We start from the raw sequence: 25,149 nt of genomic DNA on the forward strand, positions 1-25,149 counted from the left end.
TCACAATTTTTATCTATACTCCTGATCTAGTCACACATTACACTCTATGTGCATCATTCATAAAGAGTTTGATTAATATATGCATATTATGTCTAATCTTTCTCCACAAATTCATCCATATTCTCTATATTCTACATAAGACTTATTTTTGTAATTCCTTGAACTTATATAATTCCAGTTTATTTTTATTATATAAGCCCAAGTTAAAGATATGCCTTTGAAAAAATGCTATGAGTCCATTATCACACCATACTTGAAACTACTCTTACAAAAACAGGACACAATGCCTTCCTTTGTATAAATAACAAATAGGTCACTGTTCTTTTACTGTTTTATCACACTAATAGTTGTTAGCTGCTTACTGCTATCATCTTGAAGTCACTTTCCTCACAATTGCTTTCTAGCTTTGTCTCTAAAAATCTGAGTAAGAAAAACATTTGTCATTATGTACATGGGATTCTATTTCCCCAGTTATCTTAAATGAAAAGTTAGCACAAGATATTGCATGAATGACAATTTTAGCAGTAAACAACTCTACTTTTACCATCATACAGGTATGCTTGTTAAATATATGATAAATCAAAAGATTTTTAGTGTGCTATATTTATATGCAAATCTTCTTATCCTAATACAGGAATCTTTGGGTTTGGGTTATTCGTTTTTTTTGTTGTTTGTTGTTTTTTTTTTTAATGGGAAGAGCACTAACTGAAAAAGCCTGCACTGGCAAAAGCTTCTTCAAGAAGAAGATTCTATGGATTTGAGAAGGTGATATACATGACTTCAACAAGAAGGGTGAAGTCCTTTATGCTCCTCCTCACAAACCAAGAGCTTTAAGCTTCCATTACACTTAAGCCAATAGCAGAGGACAGGCACAAAATATTTGTTTCCCGTAGAGTAAAGACTCCCTGCGGTGAGACATGACTTTTCCTTGAGATGTCTTTGAAGGAAAGCTTTGATTTACAGAAAGAAAAGCAGCTAGGAAAAAAAAAGGTCTGCTACAACCACACGTTCATGTTTGTATAAGCAGTTATCCAGTTTCAGTCTTCTCTTCCATGAACATCTCAGAAAGTGAAACTATTCAGATTATTTATTTGAATATATTATTTATTTGAATAGCGACAAATACTGTTTAGTGTTTGATAGATATATATACACCACAGTATTATTACACCACCTTACAAGAAGGCATTAGAGAAGACAAATTCACTCATAAGACCATCAATAGCGAGGCAGAAAAATATATATGACCAAAATTAGGTACAGTGACAAGATCCTACCTGAAAGGGATTGGTGGGGGTCACATCCTGCTAGGATATTTAAGATGTTTTTGGCTTAGGAGCCTGATGTGGATGTCAAAGAGTTTGGTGCAGTTTACAAGACTACCACCACCCTGCACATCTGCTATGTGTTGTTTGTCCTTTGCTTTTAGAGATGCTGTTATTACCCATCCATCCTAGCCTAACAAGTTAAGGTGTCTCAAGAAGAGATTAAAGCTCTACTACACAATCTGTACATGCAGACATATACATATAAATTTACAAAAGATTTCTATGCTGACATGTATCACAGACTCTAAATTACACAGCTGTCAAGCCTAAAAAGGAAAGACACACTTGTATGTTACTTATCAAAAGATCGAGACATTAATACTCACCTTACAAAGGATATAATACACCTAAGAACTTGTTGCAGAAGGCTTCTTCCACAGCAGCCCTGCTGTTTTCCTTCTCCCATTCTGAATGAGGTATCTTAGGGCAAAGTAGAAAAACAGACTTCCACTACAACTCTTGCAGAGAAACCGGCTTTTTTCCTGACTACTTCTCTTTAGTGCATAGAGTGCAAGAAGGCCAACAAAAACAAAGCTTCTTTCCTACAGAGATTAAAGTGCTAACTGGCAGCAAGGAATACGGAGCTCCTAAGTTTGCCAACAGAGATGTGTAACAACAAATAAACACTTTTTCCTTGCTTTGAAAGGACATATATGTTTCTATGATGAAAATATTATGCTGTGGACACCTGTACTAACCAGAGAAATTGATAGTTATTTTAATACCACTGCAGCTATAAATCATAGTCATTGCATTGAAATGTGATGCTAGGTTGTGTACAAACACAGTGAGGGAAAGGAGATAAGAAAATACCAACAAACCTGTAAGCATATCCATACAAAAGCCACATACGTGGAGGTAGTCAAGTATCAAAACACCACTGAAAATCTATTGACCAATATGCTTGACATTCTTAAACTAGAAATATGATCCTCATCAATTCACTAAAAAGTGTTCTGAAAAGGCTTTTAGGCATGAGGGAAGCAGAGCAATATGCAATTTTTTGAAAATGCAACTGGATGATGAAGGGCAGTATCCTGCTTTGAAGGCACATATTTATCTCATCAATGAACTAAAGATGACAGCTTGAAAGCGAGTTAAGAAGGGATGAAAAAGGGCCTTGCAAGTGGATACATGTAACCTAGTTTAGACGTGACTGTGGGAGAGGTCAGGAGGCAAATAAACTGATCAGGTAGTAAAAAATTAACAATATTATATTTGTTGAGGTCCGAGATTTCACAGAATGTGGCAGAGGATATACTGAAGGAATAAAATAAGCATAGAAGCATATTCATTTTCATGAAATCTGTTTAATCTAAGTCAAAATATACTTCTTGTAAGGATCTTTTCAATGGTGTCAAATGTAATTTATGAAAAAAGCCAATTAAGAAAGTGCAGTTACACTTACATTCAAATCATTTTAGAGACACAAAATGGAAGGAAATTGACCAATGACTTGAAATACCACTATATGAATTTAGAGATAGGTGGGTAGTCAAAGATAGTTTATTATTTTAAGATAAACAATCATAATATATAGGAGAAAAAAAGATGAGAACACTCAACTCTACAGAAGAAAATGAGATCATATGCAAGATATTGGGAAAGAGAATGGGAACAACTACTACAGTGGTTAGACACACACGCACACAAATAAAAATAAGAAAAGACAAAAGGTTTTGTTTGTATCATCTGAGACAAGTACAAGAAGGGAGATGCTTCTCAATTTTCTCCTACACATTCTGGGGCAAACAACTAGCAGTCATCAACTTAACTGTAAATTCTACATTCTGGGAGAAGGAGGATAGGTACATTGAATTGTCAGAGAATTCATTATGTTTAAAACAGGTCTCACTGCAGGTATCACATTCTGGGAATGTCTTCTCATACCCAGCATCAATGCACAACTAGTGATGCAAGTTGGCAGTGTTTCTTACCATCATGTGGCTATAGTTCAATTTAACTGACTCCAGCATATGTGTAAATGTCATCTTAATAATTTTTATATAAACTAGAAGCATCATTAAAACTTTAACTGATTAATATTTTAATATAATTTAGCATTAAAAATTTAGCTGTTATATAAAATTTATATTGTCTTACTACAATTTTTAGTTTTCAAGTTATTTATTAAAAATACTTAAAACTGCTATTTCATTCTTGTCCACAGTTCTGTGAAAAACAATCAAGAGAAAATATATTTTAATCATATGAGACCAATATTTAAACTATTAATCTGCTATTTATCTTATTTCTCTCTTTATGTGTGTAGTAGCTTAAAAGATTCTACATAGCTTCTTAAATTAAGAAAATAAGGTTTTCACACTAATATGTTCTCCCAGGTAGAAATGCTATCACATTTCATTCTGAAACACCTTTGTACAATCACATAATGAGAACAAATTCTTGTAGAACTTGAATAAACAAGATCTGTTTGAAGCCTGGCAACAGTTTGGCAAGCGAATTTAGTAACTTGTCAATACCTTCTGAAGGAAAAACACAGCAAGTGGTACACCTCAACCTTATTTAGATGAGTTGTCCTTTTTCGTTCTATTTGGTGCAATTAAATATGGGTTACAAAATGTTTAATTAAACAAGATCTACTGTTATGGACATATAAACATATGCTTATTCAGAAACAGACCACGACATGATATTGTGTGAATTGAGATAAAGATGTTTGCTATTTATATGTTACTACACAGTATATCAGAAGAACCTAGAAAGTCTAACAGTGAACAAAATCAAAAAATATGGCTATGTTCCTGTGTTCAGAAGTATTAGCAATTAATTTCTGCAGACACTGTAATTTAAAACCATGTTAAACTACCAGTTCAAAAATTACCCTCTAAATATATGGTAGGACTTTATTTTGTCCTCCTCTTTAAAGGGAAAAAGAATTGTAGTAGAAGTCAGGAACAAATTATTCTCCTTTTCTGAAAGTTGCTCAATAGAGACTCAGGATCAGGTGCATTAAATTCAGTCAGTTTCAGGGAAAAAGCTGTTAGATTGTTGTTGTATAACAACAAATCCCCTCATTATTCTGATGTAGGGTAAACCATGAAATGGTTGCAAGACTTCCTGCAGCACTATAAAATAATGAATTTAATCCTGATTGGTTTTTCCCCAACAGACAGACATTATTCTGTTTCCAGAAGAACCATGCCTTTTGCTCCTGCAGGTAATCAAAGTTCTTGATAGCATCGATATATTTACTATTTTAGTTCTGCATCATCCACAGCAATAGGTCACCTTCCTGCAAAGTTCAGCTATTCAGACAACAGAATATGTGTATTTTTATATTATTTGATATTTAAAAAGATCTCAATAATTGACAATCACATACTGCATTTGGCAACTAGATTGTGAAAAAAAAATTCCTAGAGATGTATGGACATTGAAGATAAATGTAAGACTAGGCAAAATAGATTTAGCTTGTTTTTTAAAAGTACCTAGCACAAGTAAGCAGTCTTTTTTTTAAAGTAGATATCGGTATCTCAGTTGTGCTAAGAGACAACACTATTTATACATATGTATACACACAATTAAATGTGTACATATTCAATGTGTATTTTAAATATAATTTATATATATATATATATATACATTTAACCAAAACCCCAAAACAGGCACTTGTGACTAGGCAGGAAAAATCAGTTTCCATTGTAAGACTTTTGAAATAAACAAACATATCTAGCAAAGGTGAAACTATCTTCACAGCTTGCTTTGATGTGCTTTTGAACCTACTGTCTGCCACAAAGCAATGCAACACATCATCAAGTATGCAACTGGATTATCACAAATGGTCAACTAGTCGAAGCCACAATTGAAAAATAACTACATTTACTATACTTTCTATATAAAATTCTTTTCATTAATGCTCAGCAACACGCATTTGGCAGCTCGACATTTTTTTTTTGAAGCAGCAGTTAACAATGCAATTCACAAAACAAAGATAAGCTCAATGGTTTCCAGGAAACTGAAAGATGAAAGAATGTGCAGAGAGTTAGCCATGGCTTCAAATGAAGAACAAGTGAACTAAGGTCAAGCTAAAACCTAAAAGAAATTCAGCAAGGGCCCAGAAACCATGGTACAGACACATTTCAGTTGGATTGAAATTTCACAATGTGTTTCAACAATGCATACAATACATTCTTTGGTATATTAATTCACTGGGGACAATTTTTACCCCCCCTAAGCCCCCCTTTTGCCCTCCCCTTCCCCCCCCCCCCAAAAAAAAGGGGGCGGGGGGGGACTCAGATTCTAAAGCCCTTAGGCCCACTACTTCAAGCATAAATATTTAGCAACTTTCTGAGGTTTATATTAATTTTAAGGTATGTTAGAGTCTTATCTTCCAGCCTTGTTTTGTGTGCTTAGTCCCAGACTTAGCTGAAACCATGAAGCCTTACAGCATATATAAAGTGTAGTGACAGAATCCATAAATTTTACAATTTCAGAAGCCAGCACCTACTAAGTAGCCTGCTCCAGAAGTATGATGAATGTATTCCTCCTGCTTAAAGAGAAGGTCAGAGTAAATTACACATTTATACAGAGTAAATTATACATTATACAAATCCATTCCAAAAAAATCATTTTGTACTAGCTGGAGAAATACAAAATTCTATTGTTCAAAAAATAATTATTAATAATGTTACCTTTATACATGCTGCAAGTTACTCCCTAACACACAGAGCTAAATTCTGCTTAGTTACACTATCCATAATTGTCATCTAGGAAACAAAACCAAAAAGCAAAGGAGAAATTTAGATGCGACGTAAATTTTAAAAACCTTCATTTTAAACAGGCAATTTAAGTAACTAAGATAGAAAAATAACTGAACATGAAAAGCTGCAAAACTGGAATCTTGTCAAAAGCAAGAGGCAATCTCTCACAACTTTTATTTTATACCACAGAAATGACATTTTCACCACTAATAACAGCCCCTAGAAGCATGCCAGAGCTTTCCTCCTCTGACATCCAGTAAACAGTGCCACCTATTGAATAACAGACAGTATTTCCAGAAATCATTGCATTGTTCTGGAAACATGGAATATACATTATCCCGCTTCAACCCAAGCATTCAGTTTAAGTTTTTATCACAGTTTCCTGACAGAAAGCAGTTTGCTGCTAACACTGTTACAGAACTGATGGCCAAAATACTACTTTGTTATATAAACAAGACACCCAATCCACAGTTTTTTACACATCCCCACACCAAATAAGAACTTTATTCAAAAGGTAGGTCACATACATATATAAGGAAGGAGATACCACACTGTTTTGTCCGGATTTCTCTAGTAATAACTGTATTTTCCAGAAATAAGATTAGAGAGTATCAAGGACACAAAAAAAAAAAAAAAAAACAAAAAAACCTAGAACCAACCAACCAAAAAAAAAAAACAGTATTTTCTGAAGGCTGTTCCTTGTTCACACAAAAGTTGTGCACATTTTCTGTATATTTTACTCTACTGTTAGAAGGAAAAACCTACTATCATACAGAGTTGAACACTTTATTTACACTGGCAACCAAAGTACCTCACAGAGGACCTAATATACAAATATCTAACCCCCATATGCTGTGATCTCAGAGTCACACTACAGAGCAGCAGCTGCTAAGAAGACACAGTACATCCCCCTGAAGAAGATTTACCAGGTGCTGCATAGCACACAGCAATGCTGGACTGGCTATGAGTTACACACTGGTACAGACAACATACTATAAATTAACATTACAGTGTATTGATTTAGAGTTCTAAATATACACAATCTAGCCAAGGAAAAAATCTGTGTTATGTTGCAAGAGTAATGTAATACCAAACAATACTGCTATAATGCAACCGAGACTTGGAACTGACCCATTTATATACAAAATATTTGAATGAGTCAGCAGTACACTGCATTTCCCAGGCCTGCTACAGACTATCATACAGTTCCCAGACGCACTTCCTCAGATTGTGTTTGCCTCATCGACAAGGTCAGTAGTGACAAAAAGTGATATGAAGGTCAATGACTAGGAAAAGATTACAATATGCAGGCTTATTTTATTTGTTTACCCATTAACCCATTCAATACATTGAAGTCGCACAGAATTCCTATATTTATTTGCCTCCTATGTTTTAACTGTTTAGTATAATAGAGCAGTGTATTAAAATGAAGTTCTAATATTGTTTTGGTACTGCAAACAGATAGGAGCCAAGTATGCCTTATTGTAGTCACACACACACATGAACAGCCTCTAAAGCAAACACTGTCTCCTTGTCTTGGATTTTTGGTCTGGCATAACAAACTCATATTTATGATGACCACTAGATGGACCACTTAGCAGATAAAGAACTGACTGGATGGTCCCACTAAAACAGTTGTGGTCAATGGCTCAATATCCAGCTGGAGACCAGTAATGAGTGGTGTCCCTCAGGGATCAGTGTTGGGACCGGCCTTGTTTAACATCTTTGTCAGTGACACAGACAGTGGGATTGAGTGCGCCCTCAACAAGTTTGCTGATGACACCAAGCTGTGTGGTTCGGTTGACATGCTGGAGGGAAGGAATGCCATCCAGAGGGACCTTGACACACTTGTGATGTGGGCTGATGCCAACCTCATGAAGTTTAACCATGCCAAGTGCAAGGTCCTACACCTGGGTCGGAGCAATCCCAGGCACAGCTACAGGTTGGGCAGAGAAGAAATTCAGAGCAGCCCTGCAGAGAAGGACTTGGGGGTGTTGGTGGATGAGAAAATGAACATGAGCCATCTTCAGTGTGCGCTCGCAGCCCAGAAAGCCAACCATATCCCAGGCTGCATCAAAAGGAGCCTGACCAGCAGGTCAAAGGAAGTGATCCTGCCCCTCTACTCTGCTCTCGTGAAAAGAATACTTGGAGTATTGTGTGCAGTTCTGGTGCCCTCAACATAAAAAGGCCATGGAACTGTTGGAACAAGTCCAGAGGAGGACCACAAGGATGATCAGGGGACTGGAGCACCTTCTGTATGAAGACAGGCTGAGAAAGTTGGGGCTGTTCAGCCTGGAGAAGAGAAGGCTGCGTGGAGACCTCAGAGCAGCCTTCTGAAGGGGGCCTATAAGGATGCTGGGGAGGGACTCTTCATTAGGGACTGTAATGACAGGACAAGGGGTAACGGGTTAAAACTTAAACAGAGGAAGTTTAGATATAAGGAAGAAATTCTTTACTGATAGGGTGGTGAGGTACTGCAAGGGGTTGCCCAGGGAAGTTGTGAATGCTTCATCCCTGGTGGTGTTTAAGGCCACGATGGACAGAGCCTTGGGTGAGATGACTTAGTGTGAGGTATCCCTGCCCATGGCAGGGGGGTTGGAACTAGATGATCTTAAAGTCCTTTCCAACCTTAATATTCTATGATTCTATGATTATGGTTTTAAGACCACATGAAAAACACTAAAATCACCTACACACAAGAAACATATTTCTACAATGCACAGACATGAAAAAAAAAATACTATTTTTCCTTCAATGTAATGATAATAAAGAAATATTATCACCCAAGAAATGTAAAAATTCTTGATCCTTTTCCTTGTAGAATAGAGAAAAAAAAATCATCAAACTGGGAAGGGGGAGTGTCAGGAGGTCTAGAGACCAATCTCTTGTCTAATCAGGGTCTGCTATGAGACCAGATCAAATGTCTTATGGCTTTGTTCAGGCAGATAGGCAAAATTCAAAGGGACAGAGATTTCACAGTCTCTCCATGCAACTTGCTTCCCATTCTTAAATACCCTCAGAGGCATTTTCTTTTTCTTTAAATCCAGTTGGAATCTCCCCCTTTCAATTTATTAATATTGTCTCTTGTTCTCCCACCATGTAACTTACTAAAGATATTACAGCTCTTTCTTCTGCGTAATGCTATTTTTGCTATTGGAAAGCTAAAGTCTGTGTGAGCCATCTTTTCTCTACGTTAAATGAATCAAGACATCTCAGCCTCACAGTTCAAATGCTTTATTGCCAAATCATCGCAGTGGCCATCTGCTAAACTTGCTCAGGTGTGTTAAGACTTTTCTTTACTGGGGAGCCCAAAACTGGATGCAATAATATAAACACCGTCTAATGAGTACCAGGTAAAGGGGACTAATTACTTCCCTTCATCTACTGGCTATGCTTATGTTGATACAGCCAAGTACACTGTTAACCTTTGTCACTGCAGGCTATGCTGCTCATGTGTAGGGCTCATCTGTAGTCTAACGTCCACAATGATGCCAGGTCCTTTTCAGCAGGGGTGCTCTCTGGCCAGCCAGGCTCACCTTGTACTGTTAAAGGGAGTTATTCCTCTCTAATGCACAACTCTGCATTTGTGCTTGACAGATTTCATTCAGTTCTTCTTCAGTCAGCTCCCTCTTCCAGCCTAACACTTAGTGAGTGACAGCCCTGTCCTCCAGCTTTCAGAGCAGACCCAGTCATTTTATCAAAGGTGACCATCAGGTTATTCAAGCATGACTTATCCTTGGTAAATCCATGTTCACTATTCCCAAACACCACCTTCTTCATCTGTACACCTCTTTCATGTCAATTGCCCATACTGATGCCTCATGCTAATGTACAAAAATACTTGGGGTTTCCTAGCAAAAAGCCAATTTCATTGGGTTACCCACACCAGCTGTCATCTCACCTAGGTTTCTTGTACACAACTGTGTGAGTCTGCCTTCTCCACACAGCACATTTTATCAAGAAACAAAAGCTTTCTCATCTCAAAGCAGAAAACACTAAACGAAGATATTAAAATTTTAAAAATGTGCATTTATGTCCAGGTTTTAAACAATGCTGCCAGCTCAGTAATGCAGTAATGTTCTTCTGAGTCTCCAGCAGTTTAATTTAGACTTTAGAAAGAAGGATATTTTGGGTCAGGCAATCAGATCCAATTTTGGGCAGAGAAGTGATTCAGAGCAGCCCTGCGAAGAAGGACTTGGGGGTGTTGGTGGATGAGAAAATGAACATGAGCCAGCTTCAGTGTGTGCTTGCAGGCCAGAAAGCCAACCATATTCTGGGCTGCATCAAAAGGAGCATGACCAGCAGGTTGAAGGAGATGATCCTGCCCCTCTGCTCTGTTCTCGTGAGACCTCACTTGGAGTATTGTGTGTAGTTCTGGTGTCCTCAACATAAAAAGGACATGGATCTGTCAGAACAAGTCCAGAGGAGGGCCACGAGGATGATCAGGGAACTGGAGCACCTCCCGTATGAAGATAGGATGTGAAAGTTGGGGTTGTTCAGCCTGGAAAAGAGAAGGCTGCATGGAGACCTCATAGCAGCCTTCCAGTATCTGAAGGGGGCCTACAAGGGCGCCAGAGAGGAACTCTTCACCAGGAATTATAGCGATAGGAGAAGAGGTAATGGGTTTAAACATAAACAGGGGAAGTTCAGGTTAGATGTAAGGAAGTTCTTTACTGTAAGGGTGGTGAGGCACTGGAACAAGTTGCCCGAAGAAGTGGTAAATGCTCCATCCCTGTCAGTGTTTAAGGCCAGGTTGTACAGAGTCTTGGGTGGTATGGTCTAGTGCAAGGCATCCCTGCCCACGGCAGGGTAGCTGGAAGCAGATGACCTTAAGGTCATTTCCAACCCTAACTATTCTATGATACTATGATTTCTTTCCTGTGCTCTTAAGAGGATCTGCGAGAGATCCAACATAAAAATAAATACCAACATCGGCTTTCAAGCCAATCAAATGACAACTTTATCATCTTAGGACTCTGCTTCTGAATTCGTGTGGGTTTTTTATGTTTTATATATTTTCTCCCTAATTCTCTTCTGTATAGGCTGCTTTGTAGCTCTTTCAGTACAGAACAAACTGCATGCTCACAATGTATATGTAAAAAATAGTGAAAAGTTTTCTGAAGTCCTTGAGGTTCACCTGTCACAAGTTTTTAGTTAAATTTCCTTATCACAACATGAGAGCAATGTAATAAATTATACTCACTGAGAGAGAAAATAATAGAATATATCACTTGAGAGAGGTACATCAGTTTTGTTTTGTCAGTCCTGGCTCTATGACTTAGAAAGGAACATAATTTCTGCCTATTAGGTTAACAGCAGGATGCTCTTGGATTTGAAATTGCCTTTTCCTTACCCACTTTTACTGAAATACTAATAAGGATGAGATGTGATATACTTATTCTAAAATGGTAATGATTTTTACTACCATTTCACTTCCATGCTCCTATTTTAAAGGCTCTTGCATCTATGAAATTCATGTATAAAATTAAATGTAAGTTAGCAAAACTAAATCACACAATAACTTAGTGTATACAAGATTATTCTCAGATCAGCTCCTTCAAAGAACTCTGAATTACATAAGTCATTAAAAAAAAAAAACAACCAACCTTTTAGGATGTATTTATTTATAATTGTTTATGCTATCCCCTTCTGGGGAGAAGAGAGGAGAATCACTTTGAAAAACATTACGTTAATGAGAAACAGGCATTATGACTGAAAAATGTGTTTCCCAGATTGGCAAAAATTGAGACTTTGCTTCCTTGGGGATTCCTCCCCAGGGAAGGTTGCAGAATTCAATTGTATTTTAAGACACATGCAATTATAGACGCCAAAGTTTTCAAACTGAGGGGAAAAAATACAACAAAAATAGAAAACTTACACGATTTCTCTCTAGGGATTTCAGCTGAAGATCTATTTCTTTCAGACGATTTTGTTGATTGCGTTGTTCCTTGTTGTCTCGCAGAACCTTTTCACCTGGAACTGCTTCTAGACTTCTGTTTGCATAAACCAGAGACTCCTGACAAAAAGAAGAATTGGCAGAAATCAAACATATGACTTTATATTCCTTCAAATCTAGATAAGTTTTCTTTTCATTCCTATAAGGAAAACATGCAAATTTTTAGAATAATGTGTCAATTTCAAATTTCACAAATGCATAATGTTATTATGCACGTTTTTAAATGGAATAGCTAAACAGGCTGGACTTATTTAAATAAAAGTATTCTTCCCCTTCACATTTTAAGAGGAACTTCTTGATGCTTAAATTCAGCAACAATAAAAATGCACTGAGAATAAGGGAGACTGAATGAGGGGCTCAAAATTTGCTCCTATTAAACATACAGGGATCAGAATTAGGCCAGAAGGGAAAGGAAGAACTGAAAAGAAGTGCCTGTAGGTTTTGTTTACTAGATATCATGATAAATAAGAAATAATCCTCTCTCTGTGGGTTGGAGTTAGATGCACAACCATTATAAAAGATTTTGGTTACACATTGTCACATCCTTCAGTAGCTTTGGATAGGATCCCGAAGTTTCTCTCAGTCCTGAACACATTCATTATGTGTAATTTAGATTATTAAGAAAGACAAGTATTGGCAAAACAGAAAAGTTATGTTATAATTGAAAAAGCACTAGGGCATTGTCTTGCAAACAAAACATCCTATAGAAGAACCAAAGGAATCCAAATAATGGCAGAGTATTAAAAAAACAATCAAAAAACCACACCAAACTGTTAGTCAATTCAATCCAAAGGAACATGAACAACCATTTAATGAAAACATGCTCTTTCATTCTTATTTTTAGAAGCAGCTCAAGCAATCTTAATTGTCATGGGTTCAGCAGTAGCTCAGGCTCTGCCAGGGAGGAGGGAGAGATAGGGCGCCTGGTCTGGGCTAGTCAGGGAGGTATTCCATACCACAGCACGTCCTGCTCGGGGAGGGGACTGGAAGCTGGCCAGGAGGGAAGGAGTTAACACGCCGGGCTGAGCTCGGGGAGGCAACGGGAAGCTCTCTCTCGGGCTTCCGGCTGCTGGCCTCGTGGCGGTGGGTGGTATCGTATTCTCTCTTTTGCCATTTCTTCCCAGTCAGGCTAATTTCAGCCTCTAGTACAGTCAACTCTTGGGACCCTCCTGTCACTCCAGAAATATAGATGGGTTCCACCCCTTGACAGTTTGATGGCATCAGGGTACACTGTGCACCGGTGTCAACTAGAGCCTTATACTTCTGTACTATAAAAAAAAAAAATATTACACAGCAAGCAACAACGTATAATTAAGTTCATTGGCTGTTTTCCCCTAAAATCAAATCCCCTTGAGGTATGCATCGGACTTCCCCATCTTCCTGCATTACCCACCAAGTATATCCGGGTCCTTGAGCAAAAGCAATCCCACGAGTGGGTTTGCCTTGGCCTGAAACAGGAGTAACCCAGACTGTCTTCCCTAGCAAATTTCTCATGTGCACTACAGGCACCTTGTCCCCCTCTACAATATGTAAAAGTTCTGACTGGCCTGGGCCAGCCCTGTTAGCAGATCCTCTGGTGTTGACCAACCAGGTGGCCTTTGGTAAATGTGTATCCCAATGCTTGAAAGTTCCCCCACCCATTGCTCTTAGTGTAGTTTTTAACAGCCCATTGTACCGTTCAATTTTCCCAGAGGCTGGTGCATGGTAGGGGATGTGATATACCCACTCAATGTTAGAGGAGACAGACAGGGAGAGAGAATACGATACCACCCGGAAGCCCGAGAGAGAGCTTCCCGTTGCCTCCCCGAGCTCAGCCTGGTGTGTTAACTCCTTCCCTCCCGGCCAGCTTCCAGTCCCCTCCCCGAGCAGGACGTGCTGTGGTATGGAATACCTCCCTGACTAGCCCAGACCAGGCGCCCTATCTCTCCCTCCTCCCTGGCAGAGCATGAGCTACTGCTGAACCCATGACATTAATAAACACACACAAGGAAAAGAATTTCAAGGAGAAACAACCCTTGCAATTTTACATTCAACGGAAAATTTTCCAACTACAGTATATAAAACAGCAAGCACCTGTAAACAACTTTTTCTAAATGTCGTGGTTTAAACCAAGTCGACACACAGCTCTTTCACTCACTCCCCCCCTCGCTCCCCCAACTCCCAGAGAGTTAGGAAGGAGAATCCAAAGAATGTAGCCCTCACAGTTTGATATAAGCACAGTTTAATAGCTAAGGTATAACACAAATCACTACTGCTTATAACAAGTGACGAGAATACAACACCTCACCAGCCACCAACCCATAACTCACCCCACCCTGCCCAACCAAGCACCGACCAATACCTCCTCCATCCCCCAGAGCTCCAGCCCTTCTGGGTCTCTCCCAGTTACATCCTGGGCATGACGTGCTATGGTATGGAATACCTCTCTGGCTGGCCTGGGTCAGGTGTCCTGTCTCTCCTTCCTCCCGGCTTCCCCTCCTCCCTGGCAGAGCATGAGCTCAGAAAAAGGCCTTGAACAAACCAAACACCCGAGCAGTAACTCAAAACATACTTGCTATCAGCAACCGTTCCCAGCCTGAACGTCAAAACACAGCACTGCACCAGCTACCAAGAAGGAGAAAAAATGACTGCTACTGCTCAAACCAGGACACTAAACATCAAACCAATCCATGAGTTCTGACATTTAAACCAAACTAGTACTTGCCTGAAAATAGACTTATTTTAACACAGGACAAATCTTTGAATATATACAATCAGCAATAGTTGGCAGTACCACGATGCCAGTAAATTTTCCTGTAACAGAGATATAAACAACACCATCTGTTAATGACTAGAATCTCTCCAAACTGGGCTGTAGTGTGGGACACCTAAAGCCAAATTCTTGATATTGAGTGTCTAAAGCTAGGCTTCTAAATAGAGAGGAGGTTTTAATTAAATATGATGCCCAATGGCAAGAAATCTGCGTGACTGACATCTATACAGAACATAAAAACAAAAGACTTAAACTTGTTTATTAATACATGAAAAAAAGATATGATCTTTATATCTACAATATAGAGTTAGCAAGGCAGCTCAAAGTATAACTGAAGCTCATTCTAATATGAGGAACTGTTTTTATATGGCTTTGTTCTTCCAGCAACTTTAATACAAATGGAATTGTTCATAGAAAGGTGGAAAAGAAGATGATGGCATCATGTTTCTTTTTCTTTCTTTTTTTTTTAAGTTATAGTTATTTCTGCAATTACATTTCTAAATCCACTATTTTGATCTTTGCATATATAGATATATTACCATGTGAGCAGCTGGTGCTCAGCATGGATCAGAGCTGTAGTTTTGATTTGTTTTAAAAAACAATGTTATAAATACAGCTATAAGAATATGCTGCAACTCATGGTACTGAGAAGTCACTAAATGCTATACTACCCAGTATTTTCTTCTGTGGCCTGTATGCATGGACTACTGGTTGGGATTTTCATATGAACTCAGCCTTCAAAGAACAGCTCAAACTCCAAACAGCATCTCTGAAATGATGTTGCTGCAGTACCAGCTGGATTCAAACAGTGTCCGTGAGAGGAGTTAAAATGAGTTACTACTTTTCACATACGTTTTGAAGCAAAGCTGTATGCAGATCTCTTTCAAATATTTTCAGGCATACATATTTCATTTTGCAGAGAGCTCAGCTAGTGCCAGCACTTATGAGCAACACTTATAAACTTTAGGAAAACTGTGTATCCTGACTTAATTTCTTTCATTATAGTACCGTTTTTAACCTGGTTGCTTCTCTGGTAAGATATTATTGTTCTATCAAAGGAAATTCTCAACTGGGATAAACACAATGACTTTATTCTTCATAAACTTCTCCTGAATATTGATTGCTGCCATATCACCTAAAGAATTCCGCAACTGACATAGTTCTAACCAGATGATATGGTAAAAAAAAAAAAAAAAGAAATTATTTATTCCCTCTCCTCTCTCTGCTCAGAATGGTTTTACACACTTCAAATACATTCCCTTTTACTCCTTTTTTCCAAACTCTGTGTAAGTCAGTCTTTGCATAGAGGCCATTCTACACTTCTGAACATTCTCGTAACCAGTTTTCCTTTTTTTTTTTTGTGTACTCCTTATGACATCCAGGGATGACAACTGCACAATGGTCCAGCTATATGGTGCACTACAGATGCATACAGCAGCACACTGATATTTTCTGTTTCACTCTGTATTCCTTTCATAGTTGTTCCTAATTATCTACTTGATATCTGATCACTATAAACCATTAACTTGTTTCTTTCATGGAAGTAGTTTTTACAGTCTCACTTCTCTCAGGCATGAACAGTAACAGATCAGGACTCACAACATATGAGCAAAGTTGAAACTTTTCTCCACTTACTAATTTTTTAATAGTTTTCTCAAGATGTCAGAAATAAACATAGGAAGTATTATATCACAGAAAACATTTTATTCTGAGCATTTCAGATTCTTCAAAACATTTTATGTTTCAGTTATACAGCATATGTACATAGGGGGATTCAGTTTGAGATTAAAGATCTAAGTATCTTAAAGATAAAGTAGAAAATAAAACTGTTACACAAGGGAACACATAAGTACTTAGCCACAGCCAAAGCTGTAACAATCCTGGTGCAAAACAGAAATATCCAGTATCTGAAATGGCTACATTTATTTGTTGCACTCCCTTTTCTCCAAAATTCTGATGTCTATGCAATAGACATTACTAATTCTATAAATTTTATAAAAATCTATAAATTTATCATTCTAGAAAAAAAAAAAAAACCCAGCTAACGAAAGGTACTGGTGTCATACAATCTTCTTGAGCCACAAAAAAAGCCTGATCAGCCTATTAACCTGCTTCTAACCATGCCCTGAAATAGATAGCTATCAAAATCGTCTTTTTGGTGAAGTACTGGCATAGAGTATAGGCCATCAAAGAGTTCATTAGTTGAAACATTAGCTTCCACTATATTCATTCAAATATCGTCAGAAATTTTATTATTTTGAGTATTCATTTAGTTTTAGACTGTCAACTGTAGTCTACTGCTATAACTGAAAAATGAATATTTTTCTGATAAAAGAAATCAAATCAGGTACGAAAGACCTCATAAGGGTAATACACAACATTAATCATCTTTATAGACAATCAAACAGACAGGTATTACTGTTTTTCTAAACACCATCTCTTTTTTATTTTCAGGTATTTTTACAGCTTTTCAAGCTGGTAACTTGACTCATCACACATAATCTTACATTTCATATTCTTCATCCTACTATTTTTCTGTCTCTTCCAGGATTACTTTCAACTTCATATTTTTAGGAAGGAACAAATTAAGCAAGACAGAAGCATTTTTAAATATGTAATTAAGTTGGCACCAGAACAAAGAAATGCTTCAGAGAGAAATGCAGTTCTGATGAGAAACATTTCCATGTAAAAGAGAACATTAATCATGGAAAAGCACTCTAAATACATCTGGGCTCATTATACAAAAAGACAAATCTGTATGCTTCTCTGTAACAGCTCAGTGATGGTACTAGAGGATAATTAAAGCCAGTTGCTAAAGATTTCAGAGTCAGATTTCCTATACCCTGCCAAAGTACGTATCAGTAGCAGAGAGTAGCTCTCCCATTGAGCCAGTAGTGTTTGTGTTTTGAAAGTTGTATCTAACGCAATTCTTGGATTAAAAAAAAAAAAAGTACCACTTTATGACATGCAACTTCAAGCTAATTTTATTTTAATTATGTCTAAAGTTCTAAATTAAAATCCAAGCAAATTATTTACACACTAACAATTGTTCCAAATGCTCATCACTAATACATGATATCCTACTCAGATGAAATCCGTATCGTATGGAAATCAGAAAGAATTTCAGCACTGATTTTTTGAAGAAAGATTAATGTCACTGAAATCAGTCTCTGATTGGAACTGAAAGCCACGTTCCAAATTAGATTGGTGTCCTCCAACAGCTAGACTCATTCAAAATAAATTCTGTATGCTCTGGACTTTGGCGGGTTTTATTGGGTATTTTTGCTGTTTTTTGTTTTTTTTTTTAAAGCTTGGCACCTTAGTTTGAAAAACAAAGCTTAAAAAAAACCAAAAAATAAGCTCCTAAGAAACAAATATTGCAGAGCATTCTAATTTGCATTCATTCCATAGCATCTGTGCCAACATCTTTATCTAGCAATTAAGTTTACAGAACTTACCTCACTTATGGGAGAAGTAGTAGTACAATATAAACTGAAACCCTGAATAAAAGAAATCAACAGAAACTTACCTGAGACTTCAATAATACCAGATTAATGCTCTCGGTTTTGAATACCACAGATTCCCAATCTCACAAGGATTTTTGTCTCGCAGGATTTAGAGAATATGTGCGAGGATGAACAAATAGGGTAATTCCTGCCTATTTAATTTACTCTGTTACTAAATGTGTCCCAATTCTAACTGGTTTTACAGAGAATAACAGCCTTTCAGTGCTGATAGCTAGTTTACTTCCTCATTTAGTTGCTATGGCCAGCTGAAGAAGCAATTGAAAATTTTGTCGTTAAACACTTGAAATCAAACCCAACAAGGGGTAGACAACCAGAACTCTTACTGCTTTTGTATTGCATGTGACATTCACATTAACATATGACAAAGCAAATCTTCTTCTGGCAAAAGTGTCATTCAATTAAATTTCTTCAGATCTATTCTAGGTAGGTATCAGTTGCCTTTGATCAGGTTCCAAAGACATCCAGTACAAAGAAATGTGATATTTCTCTGTGACTCACCTATTATTTGAAATCAGAACTGATGTCTCAAGAATACCAAGATTTTTTAAAAGCAATTCATTAAAACTTCCCATTTATAACAGTATTAAGGAATATTGATAGTGATAAACACAACTGTCCTAAAAAGACCACAAGCAGCAACAAACCGTCATTTTCCATGCCTTTTGACAGGAAGTTCTCTGAACTCAAAGTAGTCACTAATTTTTCAGCTACTGCTGCTTCTTGATTTTTTAAAAAAGTAATTATTAATTTAATTTGAAACTGAAGGTGTGAGGAATAAACTCACATAAATAAATTCAGAACTTGTTATTGCTGTGTATGAAGAGTGATGTTTTACCTACCAAAACAAAAGTAACCATAACCAAGAACATAGGACTAACAGGACTAAAGGCAAGACTTGGCATGAAGCTTCCACAGCAAGCAGTCAAGTTCCTGAACGTTAAGACAATTATTTTCTTCTCCACTTACCATTAAAAAAAAAAAAAAAAGTTAGCAGCTGAAATTCTACATAAACATAAACAAATCCATTCATGTCACAGTGCCAGATGCAGTTTGCTCTGACCAAATCGGGCTTCAGGAAGAAATTAACACTTAGTTGCCCAAAGTATGGATCACAATGAAACTAAGGCAACCCTCTCTGATGAGAAGAGCAGCTCTGGACATGCAGAGAAATGGGAATGAAAGCACCTACAAGATTTTGTAGTCAACTAGGTAGGCACCTGACAACCAAGACACTTCTGGAACTGGATAGCTGCAGAGTCAGAAGGTTGTTTGCTTTTGGATTTTGTTTTGTTGCATTTTTTTAGATTAGTTTTGCATTTACACAATTAGTGTCCTTCTAAACCCAGTTTTAAATAACTAAAGCCTTTTACTCACTTCACCTTATATTTTTTCCTGTTTAATTCTTTCTCTGAATTTATAAAACCATCCTTAAATAGTCCTGTTATTTGGTAGCTTTTATTAAAATGACTCATGCACTTATCTGAACAAAACAAACAAACAAACAAAAAAAAAAGACAAATGGAATCCTGTGTTTTCCAGAACTACATTGTCTGGGAGCCTTTTATATCCTGCAAAACAAAGTTGAAGAGCAGCTGCTTTTCACTAATGAAGGGTAATTTATGCAATTAACTGTCTCTTTTCAGTTTAGTATTATTAAACAAGGTAATGCATTACTCTTCAGTAAACATACACATAAATTCCATTCAGATACTTCTGAGCTTTTACCTGAAAAGGAAGCAATGAACACTTGGGCAAACATTCCCAGAGTATTCATTATCATAGGCAGTCTAACGTAAAGCATAACAGTGAACACAAACAATCATTGGCAAGCTCAGGTCCATGAACCTGAAGTTACTGAGTCACAACGGCATTTGCATAAGTGATCACCAACTCTAAGGAGTCGTTATTTCACACATTAAATCCCAGTTCAGAATGATCAGCATCAAAATGTGACTCCTCTGGAACTGCTAGAGCAACAGAAAACACTGCTATAGGAAAAACAAAACCTGAAGCTCATAAAGAAGTCAATCCAAAAAAATTACATTAAAAAAGTGCCTTTATAAAAAAAATAAAATCATCAGGTATTTTATCCATTCAAAGAGATATATCACTTATACATTTGCAACTGAAAACACAGTTTCAACAACATACACTGTTTACAGAGCCTCTGATATACCTGTTCTGGTTATAAACTGTAAATTTTACAGAAGTAAATGAGATTTGTGCAAATTAGTGCAAAATAGGAATTATGGTATTTTATTATATGCTCCATTATAACAGGGGCAACATTACCAGGGCACAGGATGAATTGAAGTTTTCTATGTACAAAATTCAAACAATTATTTGCCAAGGCTAAGATCCCAAAGGTTGTTACTACTGCTGGTAAGGGAAAAACGCAAAGGCCGTTACAAACAAGGAAAGCACAATTTCAGTATATTTTCTAGTCTTTAATATTTTCAGCAATTGCTTCATCTTTCAGATCGTAAGTTAAGAAGCACATTTGGAACCCTGAGGTATGAAGAAACATAATTCTAATTCCCAAAGATTAATTATCATGGGTAACATGTCATCATGCTGACAAAATCACTGAAGCCCTCATACAGGTAAAACCATCTGAGTTACCAATTCCTGCATTTGAACTATTTTCTTGAAAGTGTGGACTCAGCAAATGTTAAAAACAAGAGAGTCTTTGAATTATATACCAACTAAAAATACTAACACATAATTTTTGGTATGATTTCTATAGATAAACATTTCACTTCATTCTTTCACACTTATTTTGAGAATAGAAGATACTAAAGAAAAATGCAAAAAATATAAATACAGACACATGCTGTATTGACACTTAGATCAGATCTCAACACACACTTCAAACAAGAAATCTGAATTTCTGTAATTTACCTGATAAATCTGGCTTGGAAGTTTTGAGTGAGAGATGGAAATAGCTGAAAAATCCCTATCAGATAATAGTGCTTGAAGCTTAATGTCTATCTCCTTTAGGTGATGAAGTTCCATGGGGTCAGGTATGTACCCTTCTCCTGGTGCTTGCCAGCCAGACACATCCTCCTATCAAAAGATAGAGAAAATATTTAATCATCAGTCCCGAAGACCTGAAAGGCAGGTACATATGAAGTGTATTTATTTTTCAAATCAACCATACTAAGAATAAAACATAAGTATTCATCCATTTTAGTATATAGCTGAAACCTGCCAAATATTCATGTACCTAGCACTCAAAAGCAGATACAGGCAGAACAATTAGAGGCATACATTTTTTCACTTTCAGATATAACCAAGCAGCAAATTAAAATGGACTTAAAAATTAAATATATTTAATATATATTATAATATATTAATATTAATATATTTAATTTTTAGAAAGCATATGCATTTACATGCATTGTTCAAATGTAATAGCAAAACAGACTTCTGCTGTTTAGGTTTACACAACCTTATTTACTTATTTCTGTGAAAGTCCAAAGCCTGTGCCCTCACTAAACAGCCACTCAAAAGCCCTGAAATAAAACTGCTTAAAACCACATGTTTTGCCTCCATGTCAAATGGCCACAAAGCAATCAGACAGCTCCCAGTTTCCCCATCTGTTCTTCTGAAGGTTATGTGACTCCCTTGATCAAGCTCTTGCACAGTCAAGAAAGGCATTTGGATAGTGAACCCCTTTTTCTGAAGGATGCACCTCACTTTATAGCTTCTTAGCCAAGTTAGCTGAACCTTTAAAATAGTCCCACATCATGCCATTCCTATCATAGCTCCCTTCCATGGATGCGAACTCTTCCCTTGTTGCAGTTTTTGTATTTGTTCAATATAGTAGTCTCAGCTTCCCTTTGAAGGAATAATTGCTTGACATGGTCTAACTTGCATATAGATCATGCTGTTCACTGCTGCACAGCAAGCATCACTGTTTGATGCCCACATGAAAATCAATTTAGGAGTGTTGTGCTTCTTTGCAAAATAGTGCACAGGACAATGATGAAGACAAAAGCGTCTGGCAGATGTGGTTCCAACAGTCCTAAGATAGAAAACACAAACATGCTGCTATAAGCCCACATTTTCCAATGCTAATATTGAAGTGGAGAAGCACAGCCCTCAAACTGCACTAGGACTGTCTTCAGCATCATGCTGAATTACTTTTGTTGCACCTTGCATCTCAGCACTCCTTGTCTGCACATTTATTCTGGAGACACCATATTACAGCTTAAATCCAAGGAACTGTACAGAGAGTTGACCATATAGCCAACTTGAGACATCAACTATTTTTTGCTTCTAAAAAAGACAAATCCAAGTCAAAATCAGGCTTGGAATGAAACTGCAGACATTGATACCATGGAAGAAACCACCTGGAGCCAAATCTCAAAATGAGGGTGTGATATCCAGTGCAAAACCTGCAATGCTATCACCATCCTAGCTCGCTAGGCCATGGCAGTTAAACCTCAGGTGTAAAGGGTGGGGCCAGTTCTGCACAAGTTGCACCTCACCTAAAAAATCCACTGTGCAGGCTGGAAGGGCTTGCACTCACTTGTCAGTATGGACAGGCGAGGGTCGAATAGGTAGGTGACAAGGTGCATGGGAAGCTGAAGATCCAACCTTGCATGCAGGCGGACCAGTTCATGGGTAGCTCAAGATTACTCAGGAGGTGACAGTCCTGGTCAGACATTCCCTGCTTGCTTAAGCACCCTTTTCAAAACAGATTTGCATACCCCGCTCGCCCTTGGTCATTGTGCTTGAAGTAAGCATGGTTAAAGCCCTTCCCAAAATCTTCACTCGGGAAGCCAAGCCATCAACCAATCACCAAAGAAGAAAACAGGCCATCCGCAGGAAAGCAAAGGAACTGCTCCAAGGTGAGTAGCTGCCACCTCTCTAGAGTGCCAGGATGTTATCACAAGAAACACGGGGAGAGACAAAAAGAAGAGGGTTCTTTTACTGTTTGTGATTTACATGGCTTTTTCCTCTTGATTGCAGTTAACAGCTGACTAACAAATACGTGTATGTGCTCCTGGTACAGACAATTGCATATTCTGAATAAGCTTGGCCCTCTTAACCTAAACAAATGAGCTCAGGTTCACAAACAGATGCAAGTTCCCCACAGCAACCTGGCACTCCAGTCTCATACTCAGGGAAGCAAGCCTACACAACCATCATTCAGTGGGAAGACATTAGCAGATTATATCTCTGTCCCAAGCACAAAGAAACACCAGGTAAGACCTTAGAAGGGCCAAGCAGGGTTGTGGGACAGTATTGCATGTTTCCTTTCGTTTTCCTAACAGAAGAGGGCTACCTTCCCCCAAGATTTCAAATTCTGTCTTGCAAAGGATTCATGTCCATCACTCCTTTACACCTTCCAGATTAGTCCTCTGGCTATTGATGCAGTAGTGTCCACAGAAAAGGAGGAAATACCAGCTTCGTTATGATACCACTGCTATGAGGTCATCTCTGGTTCATCCCCATAATCATAAAGTATATTAGTTACGAAAAGAAAAAGAGAAAACCCCAACACCTGTCACAAGTTACCTCCATGCCAAGTAGAATTTAAAAAAATAATTAAAAAGACAGTCATCTCTTCTGTGAAACAAAATCAGTTCTTCTAATGCCTTCTCATACAAGTATGACAACACAAATAGTAAGCCTGACTGGACATGACCTGACTCCAGAAGGGCGAAGCAGAAATATCTCTCTAGAAGCTTGCCACCTTTGTGGAAGCATCTGTTCAGGTGAGACAGTGACCATCATAGGTAGCCAATGTGGTACTACACTAATGTCATGTTAACCACCCCTAATCTAACATTGAAAGGCACAGTACAAACACATAGAAATGACTCTACAGGAGTCAGTCAAGCTGCACCTGGGCTCACTAGCTACAGCTCACCATTTGCATCCCATGCCATCATATCCCAGTGCTCCAAGTAACCAAATTACTCTAGTAGTCACTTTACTCCAGAGTTAAAAGGACTCACACATTCTCTTCTGTATTTGCAAGATAGCTTTGCTTGGAAAATAAGCTTCTGTCCTGCCAGTGTTTCCTGTGTATTAATTCAGAACAATACTTTTATAACGGCACAGTCAGTGCTTATTACTGTGGAACATCTGAAACAAATTATACCCCTGCAGCTTTGAAAATGAGATTAGCATGAATATGTACTTCTAAAGTATTTTAAATACTCATAAAACTTTTTTTTTTTAAAGTGAGAAATGCTGCTTGGGTATTTGACATATTTAGTAGTCCAAGTCAAATTAAGTTGATTTAACCTGATCCACATTACACTATACAGAGGAATTCATACAGCATAGCCAGATCTGCCTTGATTGATAACCTCCAAAACACTACTTGAGCCAGTGTGGTTGCACCAGTTTTTCAGAGGTTAGTATGAAATAAGATGAAAGTAGCCATCAGCTGGACAGTTACCTGGACCCACTTAAAGCAGTCTAGATTACTCATTACCTGATAATTTCCTCATGATCTGTGTTACAGAGCAGTCACAGGAAATGCCTCACCCGTAATAAAATTCAAATGTGAGACACAACAAATTCATATCCAGACTGGACACATTTAAGTAACTAAACCTTTCTTTTATTGTACTTTGGTTTTAGATTTAAGAGCTGTTTTCTTTGAAGAAATGATCTAGTACAGACTAGACTAACTCACAAATTACCTTTCCCATTCTTGTTCATTGGTCAAGAACATAGAGCAACACAAATCCTGTGATCTATTTAGTATTCGATATAAATAACAAAATCTCTATAGTTTTATGTCCTCACGCTGAAACACGTCCTTGATCAGGAAAGGACAGCCACAATGCTCTCCCTACGGTTTCTTCATGTTAGACTGGATGAAGTACTGTTACAGCTG

General features: G+C 37.6%; 1 protein-coding gene across 1 annotated transcript in view; it reads right to left on the reverse strand.

The window, feature by feature from the left end:
- The window catches only part of FSIP1 (fibrous sheath interacting protein 1), an 88,604-nt gene that overhangs the window by 42,751 nt on the left and 20,704 nt on the right, over nt 1-25,149 (reverse strand). Inside the window, exons 9-10 of the mRNA XM_005149333.4 lie at nt 21,189-21,353; nt 11,931-12,068 (exon numbers count right to left, since the gene is read on the reverse strand). Coding sequence (XP_005149390.3) covers nt 11,931-12,068; nt 21,189-21,353 — 303 coding nt within the window. The remainder of the gene's footprint in view (nt 1-11,930; nt 12,069-21,188; nt 21,354-25,149) is intronic.

Source organism: Melopsittacus undulatus, chromosome 4 (genome assembly GCF_012275295.1).
Source record: "Melopsittacus undulatus isolate bMelUnd1 chromosome 4, bMelUnd1.mat.Z, whole genome shotgun sequence".
NCBI lineage: Eukaryota > Metazoa > Chordata > Aves > Psittaciformes > Psittaculidae > Melopsittacus > Melopsittacus undulatus.